General features: G+C 40.5%; 1 protein-coding gene across 1 annotated transcript; it reads left to right on the forward strand.

Moving 5' to 3' along the window:
- The first annotated feature begins 178 nt into the window (after window positions 1–178).
- MS4A14 (membrane spanning 4-domains A14) lies at window positions 179–21,640 on the forward strand. The gene is made up of 8 exons (XM_047072084.1): window positions 179–313; window positions 1,623–1,751; window positions 7,663–7,713; window positions 9,534–9,683; window positions 12,279–12,377; window positions 19,421–20,695; window positions 20,756–20,889; window positions 20,950–21,640. Exons 1-8 carry the CDS (start codon window positions 179–181, stop codon window positions 21,638–21,640), a joined length of 2,664 nt encoding a protein of 887 aa, XP_046928040.1.
- The last annotated feature ends 5,350 nt before the right edge of the window (window positions 21,641–26,990 follow it).

Consider the following 26,990-nt stretch of genomic DNA (forward strand, 5'->3'; position numbering starts at 1 on the left):
TGTGCTCTAGAATTCTAAGACTCTATGACTCAATGACTGTGATTCTGTGGTGGTAGGAGTGAGTAGGGCAACTGCTAAGGCTCATTGCTAAGGACTCCATGGGAGGCTAATGGAAGACCATGACTCTAGCTGTGCTTTTCAATCACTTACTCTTCTAATAGAGCTCTGCCATTGAATCATGGAGTCTTCATCTGAGGACGAAAGATCATCCCACATCATGATACAACCAAATGAAACAGTACTGACTGCCCTTCCCTATGAGCCTCAGAGCTCTCTGCTGGATTTCCTGAAGGGAGAGCCAAAAGTCTTGGGGGTAAGTGCTCTCCTGTCCACGGGTTTTCCTCGGAAGGGAGAAAAGAAGCTATTTTTCCAGGTGTGTCTGAATAGACACAGGAAGGGACTTGATTCCTTTTCAGGAAGGGACTTGATTCCCCTTCTTTTCCCTCACGTTTTGCCTACAATGTTTCCTTCTTCATTAATCATAAAAACCCCTAAGTTATTTGCTTGTACAAATAAGCAGATCTTTAGCAGAAGAGCCAATATGTAGCCAATAATACCATTTTCCTAGATTTTGATGAACAAGAGAAATAAAAATTCTGTTTAGAAATGCACGCAGAGTGCCTTAGAAATGTCTTATTTATGAACATGTCTTAGAAATGTTTCTTGGTGGGGGGGGCTCATTTAACCCTGCAATTAATAACTTCCCTAACTCTGAGGAAATCCTAGGGCTGTTTCATGTGGAGTTAATACTGTTCTTTGAATCCTGGCAGAGAGAAAGGCAGGAAACTGGTATAATTTCCCCAAATATTTTATTGAGGAGGTGACCTCAGGGTGTGGTGGCATGTCCCTTGGAGCTAAAAGCCATGTGAGGAGAGGTTAAACTTCCCCTTTTGTGCTGTTCCAGGCATTGGGGGTTCTTTGAAAACTCTCTCCAAAGCTTCACCGTGAGCCACAATGTAGACATACAGACAAAACATTTTTCAGTCATGCATGTACCGAGGGGAGGGCTATGTATACAGCCTCTATCTTTAGTACAAGAGTAAAAGTACCACTTTGGGTGATGCCATAGAGGTGTGGGCTGGGGGAAAAACCCAGAATGCTGGAGGAGAAGCTGTATCCTGAGAAGAGCCACCAGCCCTGCCAGACCACCAATGGTGCAGATTGCTCACAGGCCCGTGAGCCCACTGGGTTACTCTCACCTCTGGACAGGCCCTTGCCGGAAGAGCAGACGAGACTTAAACCTCACCCCAGCCCCTCCACTCTAGATCAGCAAACTTCACAGATTTTAGAGAATGGGGCTGAGCCGTAATTCCAAAAGCACAGACTGGATATGGAAACATGTACTCCTATCTGTCCGGCGCAAGGTAAACTGGTAATACAGGGGGTATAATAAGCAGTGAAGGGTGAAAGTGAAAGACGTGAACCTGTAGGACCCAGGTAAGTGAGAAGAAGAAAGAGACACCGGACTTTCTGAAGCTCTGAGGGCAGTGGGCAAACGGAAGAGGAAGGCATTCGTGTCGAGGGAGGCGTGACATAAGCATAGTGGGATGTCCCAGGGGCCCGGGAGAGTCCCAAGAGGCTGGGGCACCAGTGACCTCATGTACCCATTTCTCTCCTCCCAGGCTCTCCAGATCCTGCTTGCTCTGATCATTGCGGGTGTTGGAACCATATTTGCATTCAATTACTTCCATTTCTCCCAGAGATTTCCCCTCGTTTTCCTCACGGGATATCCATTCTGGGGAGCATTTATTGTGAGTACTACCAGTTAGGAGCTTTTGCGAAATTACTATCAAGACTGGTTTGAACTGCGTCAAGTCAGGTCCCAGGGTGAAGAATCCCATGAATGTGGTCCCCAAGGAGACCAGATAGTCCCTTGTGTGGCAAGAGAAGCAACTCCATTTGGTCATTGCATCTACCATCATCACAGTAATAACTGCTCTTAGGCATACAGTGTTTAAAAGTTTCCAGAGCCCTGTGTGTAGAGTAAGTCATCTGCTCCTTACTACCAACCTGGGAGATCAGATGGGTAAATATCCTACTTTCTCTTTTGCAAATATGGAAATGGAGGTTGAGAGTAGACAATCTTTATTTGAGTATAGCCAGCAAAAAATGTTCCATTAGTTTCAGGTGTACAATATAGTGATTTGACAAGTTTATACATGATGCTGTGCTCACCCAAGTGTAGCTAGCATTTGTCAACATACAACACTATTACAGTGTCACTGACTGAATGCCTTATGCTGTGCCTTTTATTCCTGTGATTTATTCATTCCCCAACTGGAAGCCTGTATGTCCTTCTTCTCTTAACCCATTTCTCCATTCCCCCTACTCCTCCCCTCTGGCAACTGTCAGTATGTTCTCTGTATTTATGGGTCTGGATCTGTTTTTTGTGTTGTTTTTTTTTTTTTTTCAGATTCCACATATAGGTGAAATCATATGGTATCTGTCTTTTTCAGTGTGACTTATTTCACTAAGCATAATATCTTCTAGTTCCGTCCACACTGTCTCAAATAGCACAATCTCATCTTTTTTTATAGTTGTGTAATATTCCATTGTATATATACTGCGTCTTCCTTTTCTTTTTGTCTATTGATGGACACTTAGGTTACTTTCATATCTTGGCTATTGCAAATAATGCTGCAATAAACACAGGGGTACATTTATCTTTTTGAATTAGTGTTTTTGTTTTCTTTCGGTAAATAACCAGTTGTGGAATTTCTGGATCATATGGTGTTTCTCTTTTTAATTTTTTGAAGAAACTCCATACTATTTTTCACAGTAGCTATACCAATTTACATCCCCACCAACAGTGTACAAGCATTCCTTTTTCTCCACATCCTTGTCAACACTTGTTATTTCTTGTCTTATTTTAGTCATTTTAACAGGTGTAAGGTGATATCGCATTGTGGTTTTGATTTCCCTGGTGATTAGTAACGTTGAGTATCTTTTCATGTGTCTATTGACCATGTATATGTCTTCTTTGGGAAAATGTCTATTCAAGTCCTTTGCCCATTTTTAAATCATATTGTTTGCTTTATTTGGTGTTGAGTTGTAGAAGTTCTTTATATATTTCAGTTATTAACACCTCATTGGATATATCATTTACAAATGCCTTCTCCTATCCAGAAGGTTGTCTCTTAAATTTTTGTTGATGGTTTCCTTCACTGTGCAAAAGCTTTTATTTTGATGCAATCCCACTAATTTATTTTTGCTTTTGTTTCCCTTGCCTTAGGACACATGTCCAGAAAAATGCTTCTATGGCTGATGTGAAAGAAATTACTGCCTATGCTCTCTTCTAGGATTTTTATGGTTTCAGGTCTCACATTTAGATATTTAATACATTTTAAGTTTATTTTTGTGTATGGTGTTAGAGAAAGTAGTCCAGTTTCATTCATTCTTTTTTTTACATATAGCTGTCCAGTTTTCCCAGCATCATTCATTGAAGAGACTGTCTTTTTCCCACTGTATATTCTTATCTCCTTTGTCACAGATTAATTGACCATATAATTATGGATTTATTTCTGGGGTCTCCATTCTGTTCTATTGAGCTATGTGTCCACTTTTGTGCCAGTGCCATACTGTTTTGATTACTATAACTTTGTAGTGTATCTTCAAATCTGAAATTGTGATACCTCCAGCTTTGTTTTTCTTTCTTAAGATGCTTTGGTTATTCAGGGTCTTTTGTGATTCCACACAAATTTAGTGCTTTAGTATTATTTGTTCTGGTTCTGTGAAAAATGCCGTTGGTATTTTGATAGGGATTGCATTGAATCTGTAGATGGCTTTGGGCACTGTTATTAGTGTATAAAAACACTGTTGATTTGGGGGTATTAATTTTGTATCCTGAAACTTTACTGAATTCATGTATTACTTCTGGTTGTTTTTGTTTTGTTTTTTTGTTTTTTGTTTTTGGTGGAGTTGGCGGAGTCTTTAGTATTTTCTACATGTAGTATCAGGTCATCTGCAAATAGTGAACATTTAACTTCTTCTTTACCAATACGGATGCCTCTTATTGCTTTTTCTTACCTGATTGCTCTGACTAGGACCTCCAATATTATGTTGAATAAAAGTGGAGAGAGTAGACATCCTTGTCTTGTTCCTGATTGTAGCAGAAAAGCTCTCAGTTTTTCACCACTGAGTACGATGTTAGCTATGGGTTTTTCTTACATGGCCTTGATTATGTTGAGGTATGTTCCTCTAAACCCACTTTGTTGAGTGTTTTTATCATGAATGGGTATTGAATTTTTTCAAATGCTTTTTCTGCATCTATTGAGATAATCATATAATTTTTATCCTTCATTTTGTTGATGTGGTGTATCATGTTGATTGATTTGCAAATATTGAACGATCCTTGCATCCCTGTAATAAATCTCACTTGATCACAGTGAATGATCCTTTCACTGTATTATTGAATGTGGCTTACTAATATTTTGTTGAGGATTTTTTAAATAATTTTTTAGAGTTTATTTATTTATTTATTTTGAGAGAGAGAGAGACAGAGAATGGAGGAGGGGCAGAGAGAGACAGAGGGAAAGAGAGAGAATCCCAAGCAGGCTCCACACTGTCAGTGCAGAGCCCAACATGGGACTTGAACTCACAAACCATAAGAGCATGACTTGAGCTGAAGACAAGAGTTGGATGCTCAACTGACTGAGCCACCCAGGCACCTTTTTTATTGAGGATTTTTGAATCTATATTCCTCAGGGATGTTGGCCTGTAGTCTTCCTTTTTTTTTGGTGTCTTTGTCTGGCTTTGGTATCAAGGTAATTCTGTCCTCATCAAATGTATTTGGAAGCTTTCTTTCCTCTTCTATTCTTTGGAATAGTTTGAGAAAAAGAAATACTAACTCTTCTTTAAATGTTTGGTAGAATTCACCTGTAAATCCATCTGGTCCTGGACTTTCACTTTTATTATTATTATTATTATTATTATTATTACAGACTCAATTTCATTACTGTTAATCAGCCTGTTCAGATTTTCCATTTCTTCCTGATTCTGTTTTGGAAGATTGTGTGCTTTTAGAAATTTACCCATTTCTTCTAGGTTGTCCAATTTCTTGGTGTATAGTTTTTCATGGTATTCTCTTATAATCCTTTGTATTTCTGTGGTGTTAGTTGTTACTTCTCCTCTCTCATTTCTGACTTTATTTATTTGTATCCTTCCCCTTTTTTTCTTGATGAGTCTGGCTAAAGGTTTAGCAATGTTGTTTATCTTTTCCAAGAACCAGCTCTTGGTTTCACTGATTTTTCCTATTGTGTTTTTTAGTCTCTATGTCATTTATTTCTGCTCTGATCTTTATTATTTACTTCTTCTACTCACCTTGGACTTTGTTTTCTTTTTCTAGTTCCTTTAGGTGTAAAGTTAAGTTAGATTATTTATTTGAGCTTTTCCTTGCTTCTTGACGTAGGCCTGTATCACCATGTATTTCCCTCTTAGAACTGCTTTCACTGCATCCCAAAGATTTTGGACCACTGTATTTTCATTTTTATTTGTCTCCGTGGATTTTTAAAAGCTTATTCTTTGACTGCTTCATTGACCCATTAGTTGTTTAGTACCATGTTGTTTAAATCTCAAGAACAGATAATAATTTAAACATATCTAGCTAGCACTCATAGAATCATATACTCTCATAGCTTAAGGAGAATTTTAAAGATGACTGTTGTTCTTTAGTCCCCTTATTATTCCCAGAGACAATTTTATGAGTGTCACTCATCTAGTTATTTATAGAGCCATAATTATAATTCTTAGTGTACTGCTAGTTCCATTCAATCCCAACAGCTCTGGTTCCTAATCTTGTGCCACAATATTTAAGGGTACACTCAACACAGCTTTCCTCACTAGAACATACCCTCCCAAGATGGCAAAAGTATTATCTATTTTAGTTTCTGTTACATTCTCAGAAGCTAGAACCATGCTGCATAGTAGACATAACTCAATGAACAAAGGAATTAAATAATAATTCATTAAATAATTAAATGAGACTATTGTCTCTATTAAAAACCTGCTCTTTCGACAAACATAAATATTCCATGCTTTTTCTATAATCTCCAGGTCAAACACAACTAGTAGTATTTCCATTTTCCAAATAGAAATACTATAATATGAACTATAATCTTCAAACTACACATGCCACACTGTAGAGAAACAAAAAGACCAACTCCCCACCTCCTTATTTCACAACAGAATTTCCCCAGTGTGACTCAGTGTGACCTGTACCGATGGATTCTAGTGAGGTTCTGGCATGCTGCTCTTTAAAACTCCACTCTTCACTGAGAAGATATTTACTGAGCACATAGTCTATCTTTGGCAGTGTTGTAGGTGCTGAGAGGCAAACAAGGCCCTCTTAGGGAGGTGGTGAATTGCTCCTCTTAGAAACAGATGGGGTTTGCCATATGATAGGGAAGCTGGAAGTGGAAAAGTAAAAATGACTCCACAGATACGTTATTTCACTTGCACTAAGTACTCTAAGAGACAAGTTCCAGATGCCCTGTGAAGATTTAATGGGGCATTCACCTGGCATCAAGGTCAGCGAAGTGCTTTGCACATAGGTGTTCACTGGGTGAAGTGCAAGGAAAGCCTCCCCTGGCAAAGGCAAAGCATGAGTGAGAAGCTTGATATGGGAAAGAACAGCAGAAAGAAGACCAATGAGTCTATGGCACTGGCACAAAATGAGGCCAAAACTGTAGGATGGAACCAGGTTGTGCCAGCCCTTGTGGTCATATTAAGAATGTGGCCACTCTAATATGAGAGCAAGGGGAACCCACTGATAATCTTTAAACAGGAGAGTGACATTTGAAGACTTGTTATTTTTAAAACATCATTGGGTTTTCTGAGCTGTAAACGAATTCAAGGATGGTAACAGCAAACCTGGGACAATCAGTTGAAAGGAGGCTGCAAGAATCCAGGGGATTCCCTGACCTAGATGGGCCGCAGTGGAGATAGAAAGAGATGGGAAGCTTTGAGAGCGCTTTGGAGGTAGAACTGATCCAGTGGTGATCTGTTGTGGGCAGTGAAGTGGAGGGAGGAATCAAAGGTAACTTTCTGATCTCCGTGTGTCACCTTGAGGTCCCGAACACTGAGACCCAGACGTCCTCAAGGTCCAACACCAATTCCGACAGAAGTTCTCATTCCCAGAATATTCAAATGAGTAAGGGGCTCCACTTTGGGTGACAGAGTTCTCTGTTTTCCTTGGGTTGTACAAGACTCTATGTTCCAGATACAAGAAGTGGCTGAGATAACTATACTAGATTCCAGCCCTGATATCAGCCGTTAGAGAGTTCTGCCCTGAACGTCTTCCTCCATCTGATGAGAGCAGACACAGCTCACCATTCCCTCTTCCAGGCCCAGAGTCCAGGATTACCTTTCTGTGTAGAGCCCAGCTGGGCCAAACATCTGGGTGGTATTTTGTGGACCTTAAAGAAGGGCCTGCCTCTCCCAACTGACCCTGGCAAAGGGGTGTTGTTCAGTGCTGGGCATATCCAACATAGTATTTCTTCTTACATCAGTGCCTGCCCTCCTTCCTCCCTGATGCTCAGGGGGAAAGACCATATAGTTGGGGAGATTCACAGACATAGAGATTACAATATAGTCTCTGAAGGAATTTATACTGTAAGAGAGTCAAACACACTACCTGTTAACTTTTATCTCTTTTCTTCTTAATAGTTTGTTATTACGGGATACATCACAGCAATCAATGAGAGGAAAAAATGTATGGTAAGTTACTTTCATGACTTCTATGTAGTTTAAAACCTTCTGCTTGCTTTGCATCATCTTTCTATATAAAGCCTTTAAAACAAAGGATCTCCCAAGAAAATCTTTAGACATCAAATTTGCAGTTCAGGTCATCCCTACCTGCCAACATCACCATTAGCTCTCACCCCCACCAACAGAAGTTTTTCTTGGGGACCTGCCCAGGGTCTGAAAGAAAGAGTCTGACATTGATAGCAGATCATTCTGGGATAGAATCAAGGCTATCACTCATTGCTGTGTCAACTTGAAGAGAAAAGTACCTTCTTCAAAAGGTTATTCTGAGAATTTAATAAGATATTACATAGAAAAGACACTTAAAAGTCTGTACTACCTTCCAATGACTTGTGTTTTTTTTAAGGCTATGGATATGTGAGCCTTCTCTTAAAGCCATTCTAACACTGTTTTTTATGGTCCTCTGCCACTTCCCTCTAAGAATAGCTACAGACTATAGGAAAGTTCTGGGGGAACTATGGGAAAGCCCCATCTTTCTCCACCCATAGAAATAAGTACAGACACTACAGATAATGACCCAATGCTGTTCTTTTCTCTGTATTGGTTCCCTTAAGAGCTGAGGAATAAACTAAGGACAGGCAGACCTAACCCTGACTCACTGAGAGCTATGTAGACAGAGGCAGGCAGGATGCCTTGAATATATATATTCAAGTTATAAAGGAACATATATATATGGAGTGAGTAGGAATATATATATATATATATATATATATATATATATATATATATATGTATATGGAGTGAGTAAAGGGAATTTGGTAGGGCAATTTGGACTTTTAATACCTTCCATGTTGGGACACTGAAATCAAGAAAGGAAATCATTAAACCCCAGTCCAAATTTGTAGCAATCTGTAAATATGTTAGTGATTTGGTTGGTTATTGTTTGAATCCTTGGGGGGAATGAATATAAGCCACAGGAAGGCAGGACCTCATCTACTGTGTTTATTTTTGTCTCCCAGGGGCCTAATTCAGTGCTGGACACATAGTTGGGGTACAGTAAACATTTATTAAAATAAATAAATGAATGGATACTGCCCTAAAATTAGGTGACATTATTCTCATTTCTCGAGGTAGAAATTGAGCTTCCCAGAGATTAGTTACCTTGTGCAAGGTCCTAGTTCACTAGGACTCAAAATTAGGTCTGATTATAAGGCCAAGATATCTTCTAACACACCATTTTGCTTGTAGATTATGAAAGATGGTGCATTAGGATAAAATGAATGTCTTCTTTAGCATTAACCATACAGCACTCCTTCTCTACCCGTTCCCTTTCGTGGCTTCCTGGCTCATTCTAAAACGTAGTTTGTCTTCCGACTTTGATGAATCAGAATTTGAGTTGTCTTGCCTTTTAAGTATACTGACCTGATGGAACAGTTCATCCTTGAGGCGTATTTGGAAAGACAAATGCACTAAGAATTTCTTACAAGGAATTTTTTTTAATTTTTTTTAAGCACATGTTTTTTTAAATTATTTTTTTATTTTGTTATTTTAGAGAGAGAGAGAGAGTGCAAGCAGGGGAGGGGGCGGAGTGGGGGGGAGAGACAGAGAGAGACAGAGAGAGAGAGAGAGAGACAGAGAGATAATCTTTAAGCAGGTTCCATGCTCAGCACAGAGCCCAGTGAGGGGCTCAATGCCATGACCTTGGAATCATGGACCTGAGCAGAAATCAAGAGTTGGATGTTAAGCCAACTGAGCCACCCAGGCACCTCTTACAAGAAATTTTTTATTTGGTTTGGTTTTTATTTAATATTATTTTAAAACCTATTTTCTAGGGACAAGGTGTCACAGCCATGAATGTCATCAGTTCCTTGGTTGCGGTGGCTGGGATTACTCTAACCATTATCAGCTACAGGTACCAGCACAAGTACTGCCAGATGCCTTCCCTCGAAGGAATATGTGTTATAGGTAGAAACCTGTTCAATGTAAGTGGTCCTACTCCATACGGTGACTCTGTACGATCTTATCTGAGCTATGTTCACGATGCATCAAGTCATTAATTTTGATTCTAATAATGGAAGTCGAGTCAGCATTTGAACAGACTCTTGAGAAGACACTGTGATTCAGGATCTGAACCCTGCTTGTGTGACTTACACACTTGTGACCTTGGCCTAATACTGTAACTTGCCTAAGCCCCAGTTTTCTTTGTGTGGAAAATGAAGATAATAAGAATATCTCCCTCATTGGGCTGTTCTGAGGGTTACTTAAGTTAGAACACTGCCTGGCACAGTGTAAACAGTCAAATAGGTTTTGGCTATTACTATTAGTACGGACGTAGATTAGATTAAATTTTACCTTTCTAGAATTAAAGAGGAACAAAATGATCTAAAGAGTTTACTCAACTAATACTAAAAACAAAATACAGTGGGAGAATGTGTTTAAGCCACTTAATATGTATTCTAATAATTTTAGAACATAAACTATTTTACATAAATGTAGCAATGTTACTCACTACAGCAGATGAGATGTATCTTTGCCAGGAAATGCAACTGTAGGTGTAATTTTCAATATTTATCTAGTAAGTATTCAGTGACATTATTTTTATGCATGTCAGTGATTCCCAGAGGCCTCTCCCTTTACTTCCCCAAGTACATACTAGGCTTTCATTCTATTTCCATCAGCCACATCTTAAAGGCTTTGGTCCCAGGATGTTAGTGAGACTTGACCTTTTGGATTGAAATGAAATAGAATCATGGGAAATTGTATCCCCAAATGAAGAGGAAAGAGAAAAGAACTACCAGTCACTGCATATGAGATCTTTTTAATCCTCATAATCACCTGTAAAAGCGAACCTAAGAACAATCCCATATATTCTGAGGTCAACTCCAGAATTAGACTCAAAAAAAAACTTACTAAGGAAAGCTAGAACACTACGTAAGGAACACAATCCTGTCCTAATTGGGCCAAGAATACAATATAATTCCTTACTCTTTTTTCTAGCGGACAGGAGACCACTACTGTTCATTATGTTGGTATGAATCAGGGAGAAACCGTGTACCAAAAGGGTTAAATCTCCAGATTTATAAAACTCTGCTGTCTATTTTCAGTTCTGCACAGTTAGGGATTTTGCAGGATTAGTGCCTACATGCAGAATCATGAACAATCCGTTCCAAGACCTCATGTGTATACAACTCCACAATTCCTTAGTGTAATTCAAACATCACAATGAGCTTTAAAACACACACACACACACACACACACACACACACACAAGCCAGAACAGTGGGCTCTAGACGTCTCCTGAATGGATATCTTCTGTCTCAAAGACAAATCTACTTGTCTACACTGTGGCCGGAGTCGTCATTTAAAAATGCAGATCTGAGCACATTACTAAAGGGCTTCTTGTGAAATACAGAATTAAGACCCAAATCTTAAAAGGCTTACAAGACCCTGTAACACCTACCTTGCCTACCTTTCCAACATTATTCCGCGCCATTACCCTTCCCACTCCACACTTCTGGCACTTCCCCAAATTCCTTAATGTGTTAAATACCTACTGTCCCAGGACCATAAGACGAGCTTTCCCCTGCTTCCAATGTTCCCCAGCCCAGTGCCTACCCTCTTCCACCTACCCAATTAAAATTCCCCCTCATTCTTTAACCTCGGTTTAAATTTCACTTCATTAAGGAGGTCCATCCTGATCCCGCTTCTACCCTTCCCAGGGCTCACCTGTTCAGATCTCCCATTATAGTAGTGCATGGCTCCCAATACTTTCTCATGGCAGATAATGCAACGTAGTTAAAAATAACCGTTTAATTACTTGTCACTCTTTGCCCCCCTTATTTGATGCAAATCCCACAATGACCAGGAGCAGGTCTGTCTTGTTCAACAGCAAATTTACAGTAGGCACTTCATATATTTCAGTTTTACCAACAAATGGGGGGAAATCCAGGCTTCTGAATGGGTTATAGGGAAACCAAGAATTAGAGACACAGTCACGCGACCAAGTTAAGTTTGGCCCGACTGCACCCAGCTCTTTCAGTCTTCACAGTCTAAGCTTTTGGACACCATGCTATTTCACATGCTGCTTCTTCATCTATTACCTTGAAGCAGAGTGTGCAAAACAGCAGTCTGTGAGCGGCATCCAGCCTGCAGATAGGCTCTATTTGCTTCCCACAAGTGAAGGAAAAGCTGGAGATTTTCACATTAAAAATCTGTATATCCAGCTTCCTTAGGAAAGAAGAAAGACCTCATGGGGTCCTTGTTCCCACACAGTAACTATTGCTCAGAACTGGGAAATGGACACATCCTAGGAATATCTTTATTCTCTACTGTCTCCCTTTCCATTTCACTTATTTGGGATGGTTGCCTGGCCCCTACAGGCATTAGGGTTTGTTATCTCTGCTTGTCAAAAAGACAGAAGATGAAAATTGTTCAGTCACTGATGGCTGTAGGGGCATCTAAAATATGGGTTTTCCCTTCCTTACTTGGTCATACAATGTAAACAGTCCTTGGCTTTTACCTTTAAAATGATACAGCTTTCATTCCAAATGCCATATATCTATCCTCACTATTTGCAGGGAATTTTGTCAGTCTTACTGGTCACCAGCATAGTAGAGCTCGGCATCTCTGTGACTATCTCCTCCTTCAGAAGCAAGTGCTGGACAACCTCCGATGAGGTGCGTTGGATATTACTGCAAGAATGGGTTCCTGTGGGGACACTGCAAGGTGACCCCCAGCCTATTAGTGGGCAGAGCAGTATTCTCAGATGTTGAACTACAACTTCTGAGGTGAGGCAGGTCAAGGAGAGACAAGCTTAACTAACAGCGATGGCTGGCTCACTCCACCCTTTGAGGCAGCCATCCTGCCCTCTTTGCTATCCAGTCATCTCTGTTCAGACATAGCTCCTTCTCTCCCTGCCACAGTATATGAAGAGAAACAGACTTAATGGGAACCTATGTTACTGTGACACGGAGAGCTTCTCCCTGGGCCACAAGGCTGTGTGAGTCAATCCCCTCACCAGAGGAGAGGCAGAGAAGAAAAATATTTAAGAGCCATGCTCCTGTTATTTATAATTGTTACAGCTTACACTTACCAAATGTTTACTCTGTCAGTCACTGTTATAATCACTTAGCACCAACTTAATCCTAACAAAACCATCAAGACTCCCTTCCTTTACATATGAAAAACTAAAACACAAAGAGTAACCTCTCCAGGTTCACAGAACATCAGGATTCTGACTCAAATAATGTGGTTCCAGGGATGCCTGGGTGGCTCAGTCGGTTGAGCCTCCGACTTCAGCTCGGGTCATGATCTCACAGTTTGTGGGTTCAAGACTTGCATTGGGCTCTGTGCTGATGGCTCAGAGCCTGAAGCCTGCTTCAGATTCTGTGTCTCCCTCTCCCTGCCCCTCCCCCTGCTCGTGCTACCTTTCTCTCTCTGTCGGTCTCTCTCTCTCTCTCTCAAAAGTAAGTGATCATTAAAAAATATTTTTTTAAATAATGTGGTTCCTGAGCCTGCTCTCTAAATCCCAAAAAACAATTCCAGGACCCGTGTTAAGTGGGGTTTTTCCCCCACTTTTCTTTTACATCAACTTTGTAGAAGTATAATTTACTAACAATAAAATGCACCCATTTTAAATGTATGTAATTCAAGGGGTTTTGACAAATTGTACACCCCTGTTTAGCTACCATTATAATCAAGATATAGTGAATTCCTATCACCCCAAAGGAGTCTCTGGAACCTCTTTGCAATCAGTATCTCTATCACCTCGATTAGTTTTTATGTTTTCAAACTTCACATATGTGGATCATAAATAAGTACATTTTGTGTCTAGGCTTCTTTCACTAAGCAGCATATTCATGAGATTCATCCATGCTGTCTCACGTATCAATACTTTGTTCCTTTTACGTGAGGGCACACCACAATTTGCTCATCCGTGTACTTCCTGATGGGCATGTCGTTGCAATGAACATTTGAGTTCACATCTTTGGGTAGACATATGGTGTCATTTCTCTTTTGCATTTCTCAAATCCATGACCTCGTTGCTAGATGGGATGGAAAATGGATGCTTAACTTTGTAAGAAAATATCAAATGGTTCTCCAAAATGGCTGTATCACTTTGCATTCTTATAAGTAATATGAGAGGTATGGCTGCTCTCTATAACCAGCAACACTTGGAACTGCCAGTTGTATTGATAATTTTGTTATTCTAGTGTGTATGTAGTAGAATTTCATTGTAGTTTTAATTTGCATTTCCCTGATGGCAAATGATGATGAGATTCTATGTGTTTATTGTCCTTTTTTTTTTTTTGAGATGTGTCTCTTTAAATTGTTAGCCAACTTTTATTGCATTACCTTATTGAATTACAAGAGCTTAAATGATTCTTAACACAAGTCCTCTTTTGAGATATATGTATTGCTACTATTCTTCCCAGCCTTGGCTTGCCTTTTCATTTTCTTAATAGTTTCTTTCACATAACAACTTGTGATTTATTTTCTTTTATGGTTAGTCCTTTTTATGTCCCAACAAGGCTTTGCCTACAAGACTGTAAGGATTTTTTTCTCTATTTTCTTCTGGAAATTTTATAGCTTTAGCTTTTGTGTTTAGATCTTTAACAGATGTCAAGTAAACTTTCACACATTATATAGCTCTGAGGTGAGAAGTTCACGCACCCCTGCCATGGAGATATATAGCTATGCCAACGTTATTTGTCAAAAATGCAATGTCTTCCCCTATCACCTTGGCACCTTGGTTGAAAATCAATTGACCTCACATAAATATTTATATTTATATGAGGTCTCATATGACCTCATATTTATACGAGGTCTTTTTAGATGCTCTACTGTGTCCCACTGATCTGCATGTCGATCCTTTCACATATTCCATGCTGTCTTCATTTCTGTAGCTTTCAGGTAGTAATCCTTTTTTAGTGGCAAAATATACATAATATACTATTTATCATTTTAGCTACTTACAAGTATACAATTCAATGGCATTAAATTAATTCATAATGATGTGTAACCATCAGCACTATCTATGTCCAAAACTCTTTTATCATCCCCATACAAACTGCGCCATAAAACATAACTCCCCCTTTCCTCCTCCTTCCAGCCCCTCATACCTTCTAGTTTATGTCTCTACATCTACTTTCCATTATCTACTGATGATTCACATTTCGTGAGACCACAAAACGTACGATCATAACCTGAGCTGAAATCAAGAGTCGGATGCTTAACCAACTGAGCCAGCCAGGCACCCCCATGAAAGGGTTATTTTTTAGTGGCATGGCAATGTGAAAAGTACAAAGAGAATGCAAAGATGTTATGTAATATGCACCCTGATCCCAAGAAGAGGAAAGAGTTATTTATCAAACAACTTCTCTGTGCAAACCACCATGCCTGAAACATTATTTTATATAGTCTTCAGTAATAGCCACCCTAGAGTAAGGTGTAACTGAAGTGGTTATTATAAAGCATATATCAGAGATGAGAGGGGAGGGGAGGGGAGGGGAGGAGAGGAGAGGAGAGGAGAGGAGAGAGAAAAGTGCAGGACCTAGAATTCAACTGCAGTGTATGACTCCTAGCCTCACCAGTTAATAGTTCTGTGACACTGGTCAGGTTACTTAACATCTCTGAATCTCAGCTCTCTCAGTTATAAAACAAGGAAAATAATCTCATATGAATGTCATAATAATTACTTGAGATGACTTTGGAAGTCTGTCCAGCACCTGGCAATCACTGTTACCATTAGAGAGGAGTATATTTAAAATCATACACTTAAAATCTTGAATAAAGTTAAAGAAATTCCAATTCATGCCTCCAAATCTTTCTTTTTTTTTTTAAATTTTTTTTTCAACGTTTATTTATCTTTGGGACAGAGAGAGACAGAGCATGAACGGGGGAGGGGCAGAGAGAGAAGGAGACACAGAATCGGAAACAGGCTCCAGGCTCTGAGCCATCAGCCCAGAGCCTGACGCGGGGCTCAAACTCACAGACCGCGAGATCGTGACCTGGCTGAAGTCGGACGCTTAACCGACTGCGCCACCCAGGCACGCCTCCAAATCTTTCTTTTAACAAATGAAAAAAAATTACAATTCAAATGAAACAAAAGTTTTAGGGTAAGTGAGAATGCATAAATCTCCCCTAAAGTACTATTTATCCTCACATAAATATCCCTCCAATGGTGATAAAATATGGATGTGAAAACAAATTAGAAGGTGGGGAATGACAATGATCACACAAGAGAATGTGGCAGGCATTTTATTTTAGGCCTGCCATCAATCAGAGAGGTAACCATCATTAGGTCATTTAACCACTCAGAGTTCCAATCACTTCATCAAACAGAACAAGTAGTCTATTCTGACTCTATGGATGACCTTAGAAAGGACACAGGATGGGAAAACTCAGCAGACCGAGGCTGTAATGACAGCCCCTTTCAAAAAAAAAAAAAAAAGTAAAGACTGGGAAGCATTGGCTAAAGGTTGCATCAGATGCTGTCACTTAGTTGTTTAAAAAAACTTCAATAGATCTCATTTACCTGTAAAGGAAGGTCCACATTTCCTGGCCTAGTGTCTTGGTACCTTCAGGCTGCTATAACAAAAATATCATGGACTGGGTGGCTCGAACAAGAAAAAGTCCTCAGAGTTCTGGTGGCTGGAAGTCCAAGATCAAGAGGCCAGTAGATTCAGGCCTGGTGGATGCCAGATGGTTCACAGATGCCATCTTCTCACTGTGTGCTCACCTGGTGGGAAAGACAAAGGCACTCTCTGGGTTTCTTTTATAAAAGCACTAATCCCATTCATATAGGCTTCACCCTCATGATTTAATTGCCTCCCAAAGGCCCCAACTCCAAACACCTTCGTGCTGTGGATTAAGTTTCCACTTATAAATTTGGAAGGGGCACACTCAATCTATAGTATTCCATCCCTGCCTGTCCCCCAAATTCATGCCCTTTCACATGAAAAATATATTATTTCCACCCCAACAGCACCAGAAGTCTTTATCTTGTTTCAGCATGAACTTCAAAGGCTAAGTCCAAAGTCTCATCTAAGTATCATCTAAATCAGATAGGAGTGAGACTCAATGTAAGATCCATCCTGAGGCAAATTCCTCTCTAGCTGTGAGCCTGTGCAACCAAATGTGTTATGACACCAACCTTCCAAAATACGGTGTTGTGACGGGCATAGGATAGGCATTCCCATTCCAGAAGGGATAAATAAGGGGGGAAAAGGTCAGGTTCCAAGTAAGTCCAAAACCTAACAGGACAAACAGACCTTAAGGCTCAAGAGTGACCCCCTTTGGCTGGATGCTCTGGCTTCCAACCACACGTGGCTCAGCAGGAAGGCCCCTCAGGAACTCTCTGCCTGAGCTCTGCCCCTGCAGTAGCTCTCTGCCTGGGCCCTTTGACTCTTCCAGGCTGGAGTCCCATGCCTGTGGCTCTGCTGGGGTGGGGCCCCAAGCCCGTGCTCCGTCACATGGCAGATTCTGAAACCTCAGTGGGGGTGGTCACACTCCCACGGCTCAGCTGGTTGCAGCCCATGCGGTGGTGCCCACCTCTGAGACGCTGGGAGGGGGCATTCTGGCTTGGCTTGAACCAGAGGGATGGTCCTAGCCTTTGAAATCATTCTTCTTCCAGGGATCTTAAACTGTCAGCCCCTGGTAGGAGTGGCAGCCCCTGAAGCTCTCAGAATCACCTTAGGTGTCATTCTTCCATTGCTTGGAGAATAGGTTCTGGCTATTGTTGAGATGGCTGATCTATACCGATTTCCTTATCAAACAAGTCACAGCCATACTCTTAGTGTTCTCATTTTTTTTGCAGAATGGATGGACTTGGTCCTGCTTTCTTTTTTGCTTAACAATTCCATTTTTAAGTAATGTCTCTCTTCTCATATTTTACCATTAGCTAGCTATCTGAAGGATTCAAGCTTCACTTTCAACACCTCTTAGGAATAGCTTAGCTAGGGGTGCCTGGATGGCTCAGTTGGTTAAGCATCTGACTCTTGGTTTTGGCTCAGGTCATGATCTCATAGTTCATGGGTTCGAGCCCCATATCAGGCTCACAGAGCCTGCCTGTGATTCTCTCTGCCCCTCCCCCACTTGTGTTCTCTGTGTCTTTCTCAAAAAAGAAAGAAAAACTTAAAAAAAATAGCTTCAGCTAAATTTCATTATTACATAAAATATTTATCATTCATTATTAATAATTACTACATGAAATTCCATCATTTCCTTCACTATTGCAAGTTCTACCTCCCACAAAACATTAGGACACAAACAATTCAGCCATGTTCTTTGCAACTTTATAGCCAAGATCACCTTTCTTCCGGTTTCCAACAACATATTTCTCATTTCTGTCTGACACCTCATCAGGATGACCTTTATTGTCCATATTTCCACGAACATCTCGTTCAGGATTACTTAGGCATTCTCTAAGAAGACTAAGGCTTTATCTACAGCTCTCCTTTTTTTCTTCCTGGGCTCTCACCAGAATTGCCCTTAATGGTTCATTCATAGCAACATAAGTTTTTTCTAGTATGTAGAACTCAAAACTCCTCCAGCCTCCAAACATTACCCATTTCCAAATATACGTCCACACTTTTAGACATTTGTTACAGCAGCACTCCCATTTCCTGGCATCAATTTCTATCTTAGTCCATCTGGGCTGCTATACCAAAGACAGAGTGGCTTAAACAACAAAAATTTATTATTCATAGTTTTGAAAGCTGGGAAGACCAAGATCAAGGTACTGGTAGATTCAGAGTCTGGTGAGAACCTGTTTCCTGGTTCATAGCTGGTAGTCTCACTGTGTCCTTACATGGAGGGAAGGGCACGGGAGCTCTTTGGGGTTCCCTTTTATAAAAGCACTAATTCCATTTACGAGGACCCCACCCCCGAACTAATACCTCTCCCAAACATTCTACCTTTAAATACCATCACACTGGAGATTAGTTTTCAACGTAGAAGTTTGAAGGGACACAAACATTCAACTTATAGCAGCTAGCATACCACCCAACAATATCTGTTTATCATCTGCCTTCACGCTATGCTGCATCATAGCCTTGTTTTTCTACCCACTGCCTCTTCTACCTGCATTTTGACTCCTATCTTACTTCATCTTACCTTTTTGCCCGAGGAATTCCTGTCCACCCATCAAGACATTGATCAAACATTCCTCAATGAAGCAATTTCCTGGCCCTCAGAATTAGGTCATGACTTCTACATTCCCATAAAGCACTTAGCACCTATTTCTATAATAGCATTTGCTAAACTGTATTACTGTCTATTTATATCTTGGTATACCTATAATTGTGAGCACCTTATAGACAACGCCCACATCCAATTAGTTTTGATCTCCAGTATCTAGTTCACCTAGCAGGTGAACAGTAAATCATTATAAAACTGAATATATGAATGCTGAGAAGATTATTTTAAATTTCTTAGAAGCTTTATAATATTAAGTATGGGAAGAATGTTTCAGACAATCTTAACCAAATTCCCCTTTTCGATATTTGAGGTAATAGTGATAAATAGTGATAAAACCAGTGAGTCGATGGTAAAGACAATGTTAGTACTGGTATTTGTTTTCTAACTCCTTGTGTAGATGTTGTATCCTCCCTACTGTCTTAAGGCAGAGGCGAAAAATAATTTGGGAATACAAGAAGAAAAGAACATCCAAGGTGATTGATTATTCCATTAATGTTTTCTATACCCCTTGGTTTTATAGATTGTATTTTTCTTGCCTTCGGATGTTACTCAAGAGAGTGAACTCTCTGTCCCTGAAGAAAATACTGCAGTACAATTTGAGCTTCAAGAACAGTCCTCCACTGCTGATTCAACAACAAACATACAACCTGTTTTCATTGGAGGCTATACTTTCTTCAAGTTAAGAGTCACAAGAAATCCTTTAGCCTTCAGACATTCAAGGAGGAGAAGCAGTAAAACTTACTACACATCTTCTGTGTCTATGCTAGATGAACAACAGAAAAGTATTTCTCCACCTTCACAGGTTTATGAGGAAAGACCTAAGCTGAAACCTTTGCTTCCCACATTGCTGGAAAGGTCCACAGAAAAGATCCCATATGCCAAACAACTGAAAGATGAAGACCTAAAATCTGCTATTGCACAACGCCCAGAAAATCAAACCCAACTTCTGCAGTCCCGCGCTTTGCCACTCCAAGTTTTCCCATCCAGTTACATAAAAAAACTCCAAATGTTACCACCCCAGGCTCTGCCAGTCCTGGCATCTCAAGCCCCAACATACCAGGACACACAGTCTCAAGGCCTGACATCAGAAGACATGCCATACCAAGACATATCATCCCAAGAATCACAATACCAGAGCACGCCATCCCAAGATACACAAGCCCTAGACATGCCATATCAATATGCACCATCCCAAAACACACCATCCCAGAACATATTAGCCCAAGACATGCCATCTAAAAATATATTATCCCAAGACATGATATCCCAAAAGCCGCCATCTGAAGGCATACTTTACCAAGATCTGCATTCCCAACTACAGGCTCTGCCAGCACAATCCATGGTACTTGCAGCCCCAGCATTTCATGCAGCCCAGTCCTCTAATATACAACGCCTAGATCAGCAAGCCCTAGATCTTCAACATCGAAACCAGCAACTTGCACGTGTATCATACCAAGACATGCAATCAGAAGTCATGTTACTGACCCAAGAATGGAAATCTCAGGAGGAATTCCAGAGCAGGAAATCCACAAAGTGGCAATCCCTAGACTGGCAAAATGAAAACCTGCAATCCCGAAAGTCACATGATTTATACAGGCAAAACAAAGGCTGGCAAACTCCAAAACAGAAATCCCAGGACTTGCAAATGCAAGGCCAGCAATCCCCAAGAAAGAAATCCCTAGACCAGCACATCAAGGACTGGCTATCCCCAAAGAGGCACTCCATAGATAAGCAAACCCAAGTTAAGCAAACCAGACAGAAGTCCTCAGATCAGCGAACTAAAGACCAGCTGCTGGTCTTAGAGGAACAATCCCTAAGGCAGCGATCCCCAAGTGGACAACGTAAATATCAAGAGGACAAAGAGGAAAAATCCCCAAAGGAACAGCCCAAAGACAGACAAGATAAAGCTCAACAGACTGATATGGAGAAATCCCCCAAGAAGCAAACCCAACAGGAGCACACTAAAGATCTGCAAGTCCGAGAGGAGAAATCCCCAAAGGAACAACCCAAAGACAGAAAAGATAAAGCTCAACAGACTGATATGGAGACATCCCCCAAGAAACAACCCCAGTATGAGGAGGTTGAAAACCTGCAGGCCCAAGAGGAGAAATCCCTGAAGCAGCTACATCAAAACTGGCAATCCCAAATCCAGGAATACCAAGCTTGGCAATCTTCAAGCCAACAATTCCAAGACCGGAGAATTCAAGGCTGGAGAAACAAAGAGTGGAAAGCACAAGAATTGGCACTTGAAATGCCACATTCCCTGAGGTGGGAATCCCAAGCCTGGCAAACCCAAGATCTACTAGAGAAAGAGTCCCTAAAGCAGAAAGCTCTATACCAAGAAGCCCAAAATGTGCACGTCATAACTCGACGTCAGCAATTACAAAGCATTCCATTCAACGACAGTCAGTATCAAGATGTGGAACAAGACCTTAAATCCACAGATATCCAAAAAGAAGGTATGCAAACAGAAACCGTGCAAATAAGAGACAACAAACCAGAAAGCATGAAATACCAAAACCTACACAACCAGCAGTCAGAAGACAAAAATCCAGATTGTTGTTTCTCCTGCCAAAGCTCAGTACAAGACACAAATTTGGCCTATCTGTCTGATATAAATTCAGAACAAGATGTGCAAAAAAACATTTCAATTTGCTCAGCTTCATACCAAGATGATATGACTTTAACTTCTACCTCATGTTCCCCAAAAGACCAACAGCAATCTGAGGACTCTGACTAACATGGAAAATCTACCCAAATGCCACAATGCTCCCAAGCATGCAACCAAAATAAGGAAAAACAATATAGTCTCCTCCAACCTATGTTCTCAAGTATGGTTGCTACCTATTCACTCGCCAGAAAACAAAGGGCCTGCAAAACACTCAAAAGGATTTGCCCTTAACTAAAATAAAATGACAACAAACATTAACACCATAGTAGAATTTTCTGGGTTTGAAGGAGTTACTCACATTTAAACTTTGTTGTCGGTGTTATGATCGCCAACTCATTTTACAGCTTAATACATTTTTACCGAAGTATAGTTGACATACAATACTGGCTGCGGGTGTACATCATAGTGATCTGACAATTCTATACATTATGAAATGCTCACCACAGCCAAGTGTGGTCACCACCTATCACCATGCAAAGTTATTACAATATTATTGACTATATTCCCTCTGCTGTACTTTTCACCCCCACGTCTTATTTATTTCAAAACCAGAAGTTTGTACCTCTTAATCCCCTTCACCTATTTCTCACACCACCCACCTCAACCACGGTTTCTTCTCTATGAGTCTATTTCTGTTTTACACCTTAATACTTAATGGACCTGGGTTTCTATGGCGCTAATATTCCTCACCTCTCACTCTGTGTATTACAGGGGCTCAGTAAGTCAACCAGAAAGAAGTCTGTGTAGGCTCTCAAAAGGTGCAAAACCAAAAGAGTCTGTGGGAAATAAAAATCAATCCCACCACTCCCCTGGTTTGCCGATTCCAATCACCCACTTTACTCCCTGCTCTGCAAATCTACGTGGAGGATATATACTCTAAGTTTGCCCAGTTATTAACGAGGTATAATGTGGCAATGAGTACAGAAGTAGTGGACAGGGAGAGAACAAAACATACTTAGAGACAGGGAAGTAGGAGGCAGGGGAGGGCAGGGATGCAGATGTCAAAACAGAAAGTAGGACAGACTGTGATACACTGAGCAAACTTCTACTCCCCTCCATATGCTTACACTCACTCCTAACTCACTACACTCACACATCTAATTTCATCCTCAATGGTCAAAGAAAATTGACCTTTGATGGTCAAATTTTTCTGGTGAAAAGCCATCAGTTACCCTGTATCCTCCAAGCTTAATAACATTTTTTCAATCCTCTTTCTCCTCAACTTCTCTGATACATTTGGACCTGGTAACCCTCCTTTCTCTTCATCTCGCTTGTTGGCTTCTGCATTTTTCTTCCCATTTCAAAAAGTCTAAGATAAGTATTTCCAGGGATCTCTCTCCAACCTCCTTCTTTTTTGAAATCTCACACTCTTTTAGTTCTCTCACATCCTTGTGAGTCACCCCATACTGGGTCATATCTGTGTCTTCACAAGAATCCCACACAAAAACTTGTTTTCAAGTCTTTTTCAAAGGCATTCAGTCATTTTTAAAAACATAAACTCTCCACTTAGAGGTGAGTGAAGTTATGTGCAGTAGAATAATGAGGCATAGAGCCAGAGACACTGGTAATCTGCTCCTTGTTGCCTTTGCCTCTGTAGTAAGGATTAGCCTCCTGAGCTTCCCAAGTTGGTTCAACCTTGGTTAGGTCCCTACATGAGTTGGCCTCCAGTTCCTAAATGGTTGCCACTTTGTATTCAACTGGCTCTGGAGAAGAATCCAACATGGCAGAGAAGTAGGGGGACCTGAACTCATCCCTCAAACACAGCCAGAGGATTTGTAATTCCAAGAGTCTGGGCTGCAGAGTGACAGAGACGTCTCCAGGGGCCCACAGGGACAACCTGGTGGACCACAGGTGCATGATTGTGAACTGGGGGAGATAAAACGGGCAGCGTAGGCACAGAGGGGAGTGATCCCCTTCTGTGGAGAGACAAAGGGAAGAGAAAAAGAGGCTGTGGAAGGGTAGGATTGTATTCAACTGACTCTGAGTAATAAATCTCCCTTTTGCTTCAGCTAGATTAGCACATGTTTACATGGTGCTTATGTGATGCGTTTCAGTCCACAAACTTGGGTGTGGACTGAAATATTTGTAATTCTTCATCATATTCTTTAAGAATCCAACCCATGCAGTCAGTTCTGCCCATTTTCCTCCATACCCATCCAACAAACTCACACACACACATTGATGCACCATGTACCATAAGGTCTTGGGGTCTTAAAATAGTGCAAGTCCTTGGAGAGGTGATTCCTGTGGCTAGTCCACACCACTTACCACTGAGAAACTCATTGCTTTGGTTCATATTGACCCTAAGTGTCCTGTGAATTTGATGCTTCTGTACCACACTTGGAATACAGGATCTTTTTCCAGAATTGCAAAAATACAGTGTCTAGGGTCTGGACTTACAATGTAAAAATGTAAGAAAGATAAAAACCATCTTCTGAGAGGTTTTTCCGTCCCACTGAGAATGATTCTAGGGAGTAAGTCAGAGGCCCCTAAAGCCCCCTGGGGCCCACAGCAACTTTCCAATCTGCAAGAATTCCACTTTTCTCTGCTTTTCAAAGGCAATCTCTCCCTCAGCTCCCCTTTTTGAGGTACCTTGTACTGTCCCATCAATGAGTTTGAGTCTAGAGCTGACAAAATCAAATGTGTTTAGGAGCCAATAAAGGAATATAAATGTGTGAAGGAGCTGTTTATAAGACCAGGTGAAAAGGCTATAGGGAGCCAGAGCACTGATGGTTTACTTAAAGGAAATCTAATTGTTGTTTTTTTTTTAACTGTCTTACTAAACCTAAACCTTACTAAACCTAACCTAGGTTAGGTTTTCATAAAATTGGAAGAGTTGATTTTCTTTTCAATATGAAATTTATTGTCAAATTGGTTTGCATACAACACCCAGTGCTCATCCCAACAGGTGCCCTCCTCAATACCCATCATCCACCCTCCCCCCCCACCAACCCTCAGTTTATTCTCAGTTTTTAAGAGTCTCTTATGGTTTGGTTCTCTCCCTAACTTTTTTTTCCCCCTTCCCCTCCCCCACGGTTTTCTGTTAAGTTTCTCAGGATCCACGTAAGAGTGAAAACATATGGTATCTGTCTTTCTCTGTATGACTTATTTCACTTAGCATAACACTGTCCAGTTCCATCCATGTTGCTACAAAAGGCCATATTTCATTCTTTCCCATTGCCAAGTAGTATTCCATTGCCAAGTAGTATTCCATGGTGTATATAAACCACAATTTCTTTATCCATTCACCAGTTGATGGACACTTAGGCCCTTTCCATAATTTGGCTATTGTTGAAAGTGCTGCTATAAACATTGGGGTACAAGTGCCCCTATGCATCAGTACTCCTGTATCCCTTGGGTAAATTCCTAGCAGTGCTATTCCTGGGTCATAGGGTAGATCTATCCTTAATATTTTGAGGAACCTCCACAATGTTTTCCAGAATGACTGCACCAGTTTGTATTCCCACCAATGGTGCAAGAGGGTTCCCGTTTCTCCACATCCTCGCTAGCATCTATAGTCTCCTGATTTGTTCATTTTAGCCACTCTGACTGGAGTGAGGTGATATTTGAGTGTGGTTTTGATTTGTATTTCCCTGATGAGGAGTGACGATCATCTTTTCATGTGCCTGTTGGCCATCTGGATGTCTTCTTTAGAGAAGTGTCTATTTATGTCTTCTGCCCACTTCTTCACTGGATTATTTGTTTTTCGGGTGTGGAGTTTGGTGAGTTCTTTATAGATTTTGGATACTAGCCCTTTGTCCGATATGTCATTTGAAAATATCCTTTCCCATTCCGTTGGTTGCGTTTTAGTTTTGTTGATTGTTTCCTTTGTTGTGCAGAAGCTTTTTATCTTCATGAGGTCCCAGTAGTTCATTTTTGCTTTTAATTCCCTTGCCTTTGGGGATGTGTCAAGTAAGAAATTGCTGCGGCTGAGGTCAGAGAGGTCTTTTCCTGCTTTCTCCTCTAGGGTTTTGATGGTTCCTGTCTCACATTCAGGTCCTTCACCCATTTTGAGTTTATTTTTGTGAATGGTATAAGAAAGTGGTCTAGTTTTATTCTTCTGCATGTTGCTGTCCAGTTCTCCCAGCACCATTTGTTAAAGAAACCGTCTTTTTTCCATTGGATATTCTTTCTTGCTTTGTCAAAGATTAGTTGGCCATACTTTTGTGGGTCTAATTCTGGGGTTTCTATTCTATTCCATTGGTCTATTGTCTGTTTTTGTGCCAATACCATGCTGTCTTGATGATTACAGCTTTGTAGTAGAGGCTAAAGTCTGGGATTGTGATGCCTCCTGCTTTGGTGTTTTTTCAAAATTACTTTGGCTATTCGGGGTCTTTTGTGGTTCCATACAGATTTTAGGACTGTTTGTTCTAGCTTTGAGAAGAATGCTGGTGCAATTTTGATTGGGATTACATTGAATGTGTAGATTGCTTTAGATAGTATTGACACTTTAACAATATTTATTCTTCCAATCCATGAGCACGGAATGTTTTTCCATTTCTTTGTATCTTTTTCAATTTTCTTCATAAGCTTTCTATAGTTTTCAACATACAGATCTTTTACATCTTTGGTTAGGTTTATTGCTAGGTATTTTATGATTCTTGGTGCAATTGTGAATGGTATCAGTTTCTTTATTTGTCTTTCTGTTGCTTCATTATTAGTGTATAAGAATGCAACTGACTTCCGTACATTAATTTTGTATCCTGCGACTTTGCTGAATTCATGTATCAGTTCTAGCAGACTTTTGGTGGAGTCTGTCGGGTTTTCCATGTAGAATATCATGTCATCTGCAAAAAGTGAAAGCTCGACTTCATCTTTGCCAATTTTGATGCCTTTGATTTCCTTATTTCCTTTTGTTGTCTGATTGCTGATGCTAGCACTTCCAACACTATGTTAAACAACAGCGGTGACAGTGGACATCCCTGTCGTGTTCCTGATCTCAGGGGGAAAGCTCTCAGTTTTTTCCCATTGAGGATGGTATTAGCTGTGGGCTCTTCATAAATGGCTTTTATGATGTTTAAGTATGTTCCTTCTATCCTGACTTTCTTGAGGGTTTTTATTAAGAAAGGATGCTGAATTTTGTCAAATGCTTTTTCTGCATCGATTGACAGGATCATAGGGCTCTTTTCTTTTATTAATTCGATGTATCACATTGATTGATTTGTGAATGAATGTTGAACCAGCCCTGCAGCCCAGGAATGAATTCCACTTGATCATGGTGAATAATTCTTTTTATATCCTGTTGAATTCGATTTGCTAGTATCTTGTTGGGAATTTTTGCATCCATATTCATCAGGGATATTGGCCTGTAGTTCTCTTTTTTTTTTGTTGGGTCACTGTCTGGTTTGGGAATCAAAGTAATGCTGGCTTCAGAGAATGAGTCTGGAAGTTTTCCTTCCCTTTCTATTTTTTGGAAAAT

Source organism: Lynx rufus, unplaced genomic scaffold (assembly GCF_022079265.1).
Source record: "Lynx rufus isolate CCGP_SWC_20201006 ecotype Redwood Valley unplaced genomic scaffold, mLynRuf1.p SCAF_9, whole genome shotgun sequence".
NCBI classification, from domain to species: Eukaryota; Metazoa; Chordata; class Mammalia; order Carnivora; family Felidae; genus Lynx; species Lynx rufus.

Coding starts and splice junctions, on each gene's coding strand:
- MS4A14 (XM_047072084.1), top strand. CDS start 179: ATGGAGTCTTCATCTGAGGACGAAAGATCATCCCACATCATGATACAA. Junction 314..1,622: donor GAGAGCCAAAAGTCTTGGGG/GTAAGTGCTCTC, acceptor CTCTCCTCCCAG/GCTCTCCAGATCCTGCTTGC. Junction 7,714..9,533: donor ATGAGAGGAAAAAATGTATG/GTAAGTTACTTT, acceptor CCTATTTTCTAG/GGACAAGGTGTCACAGCCAT.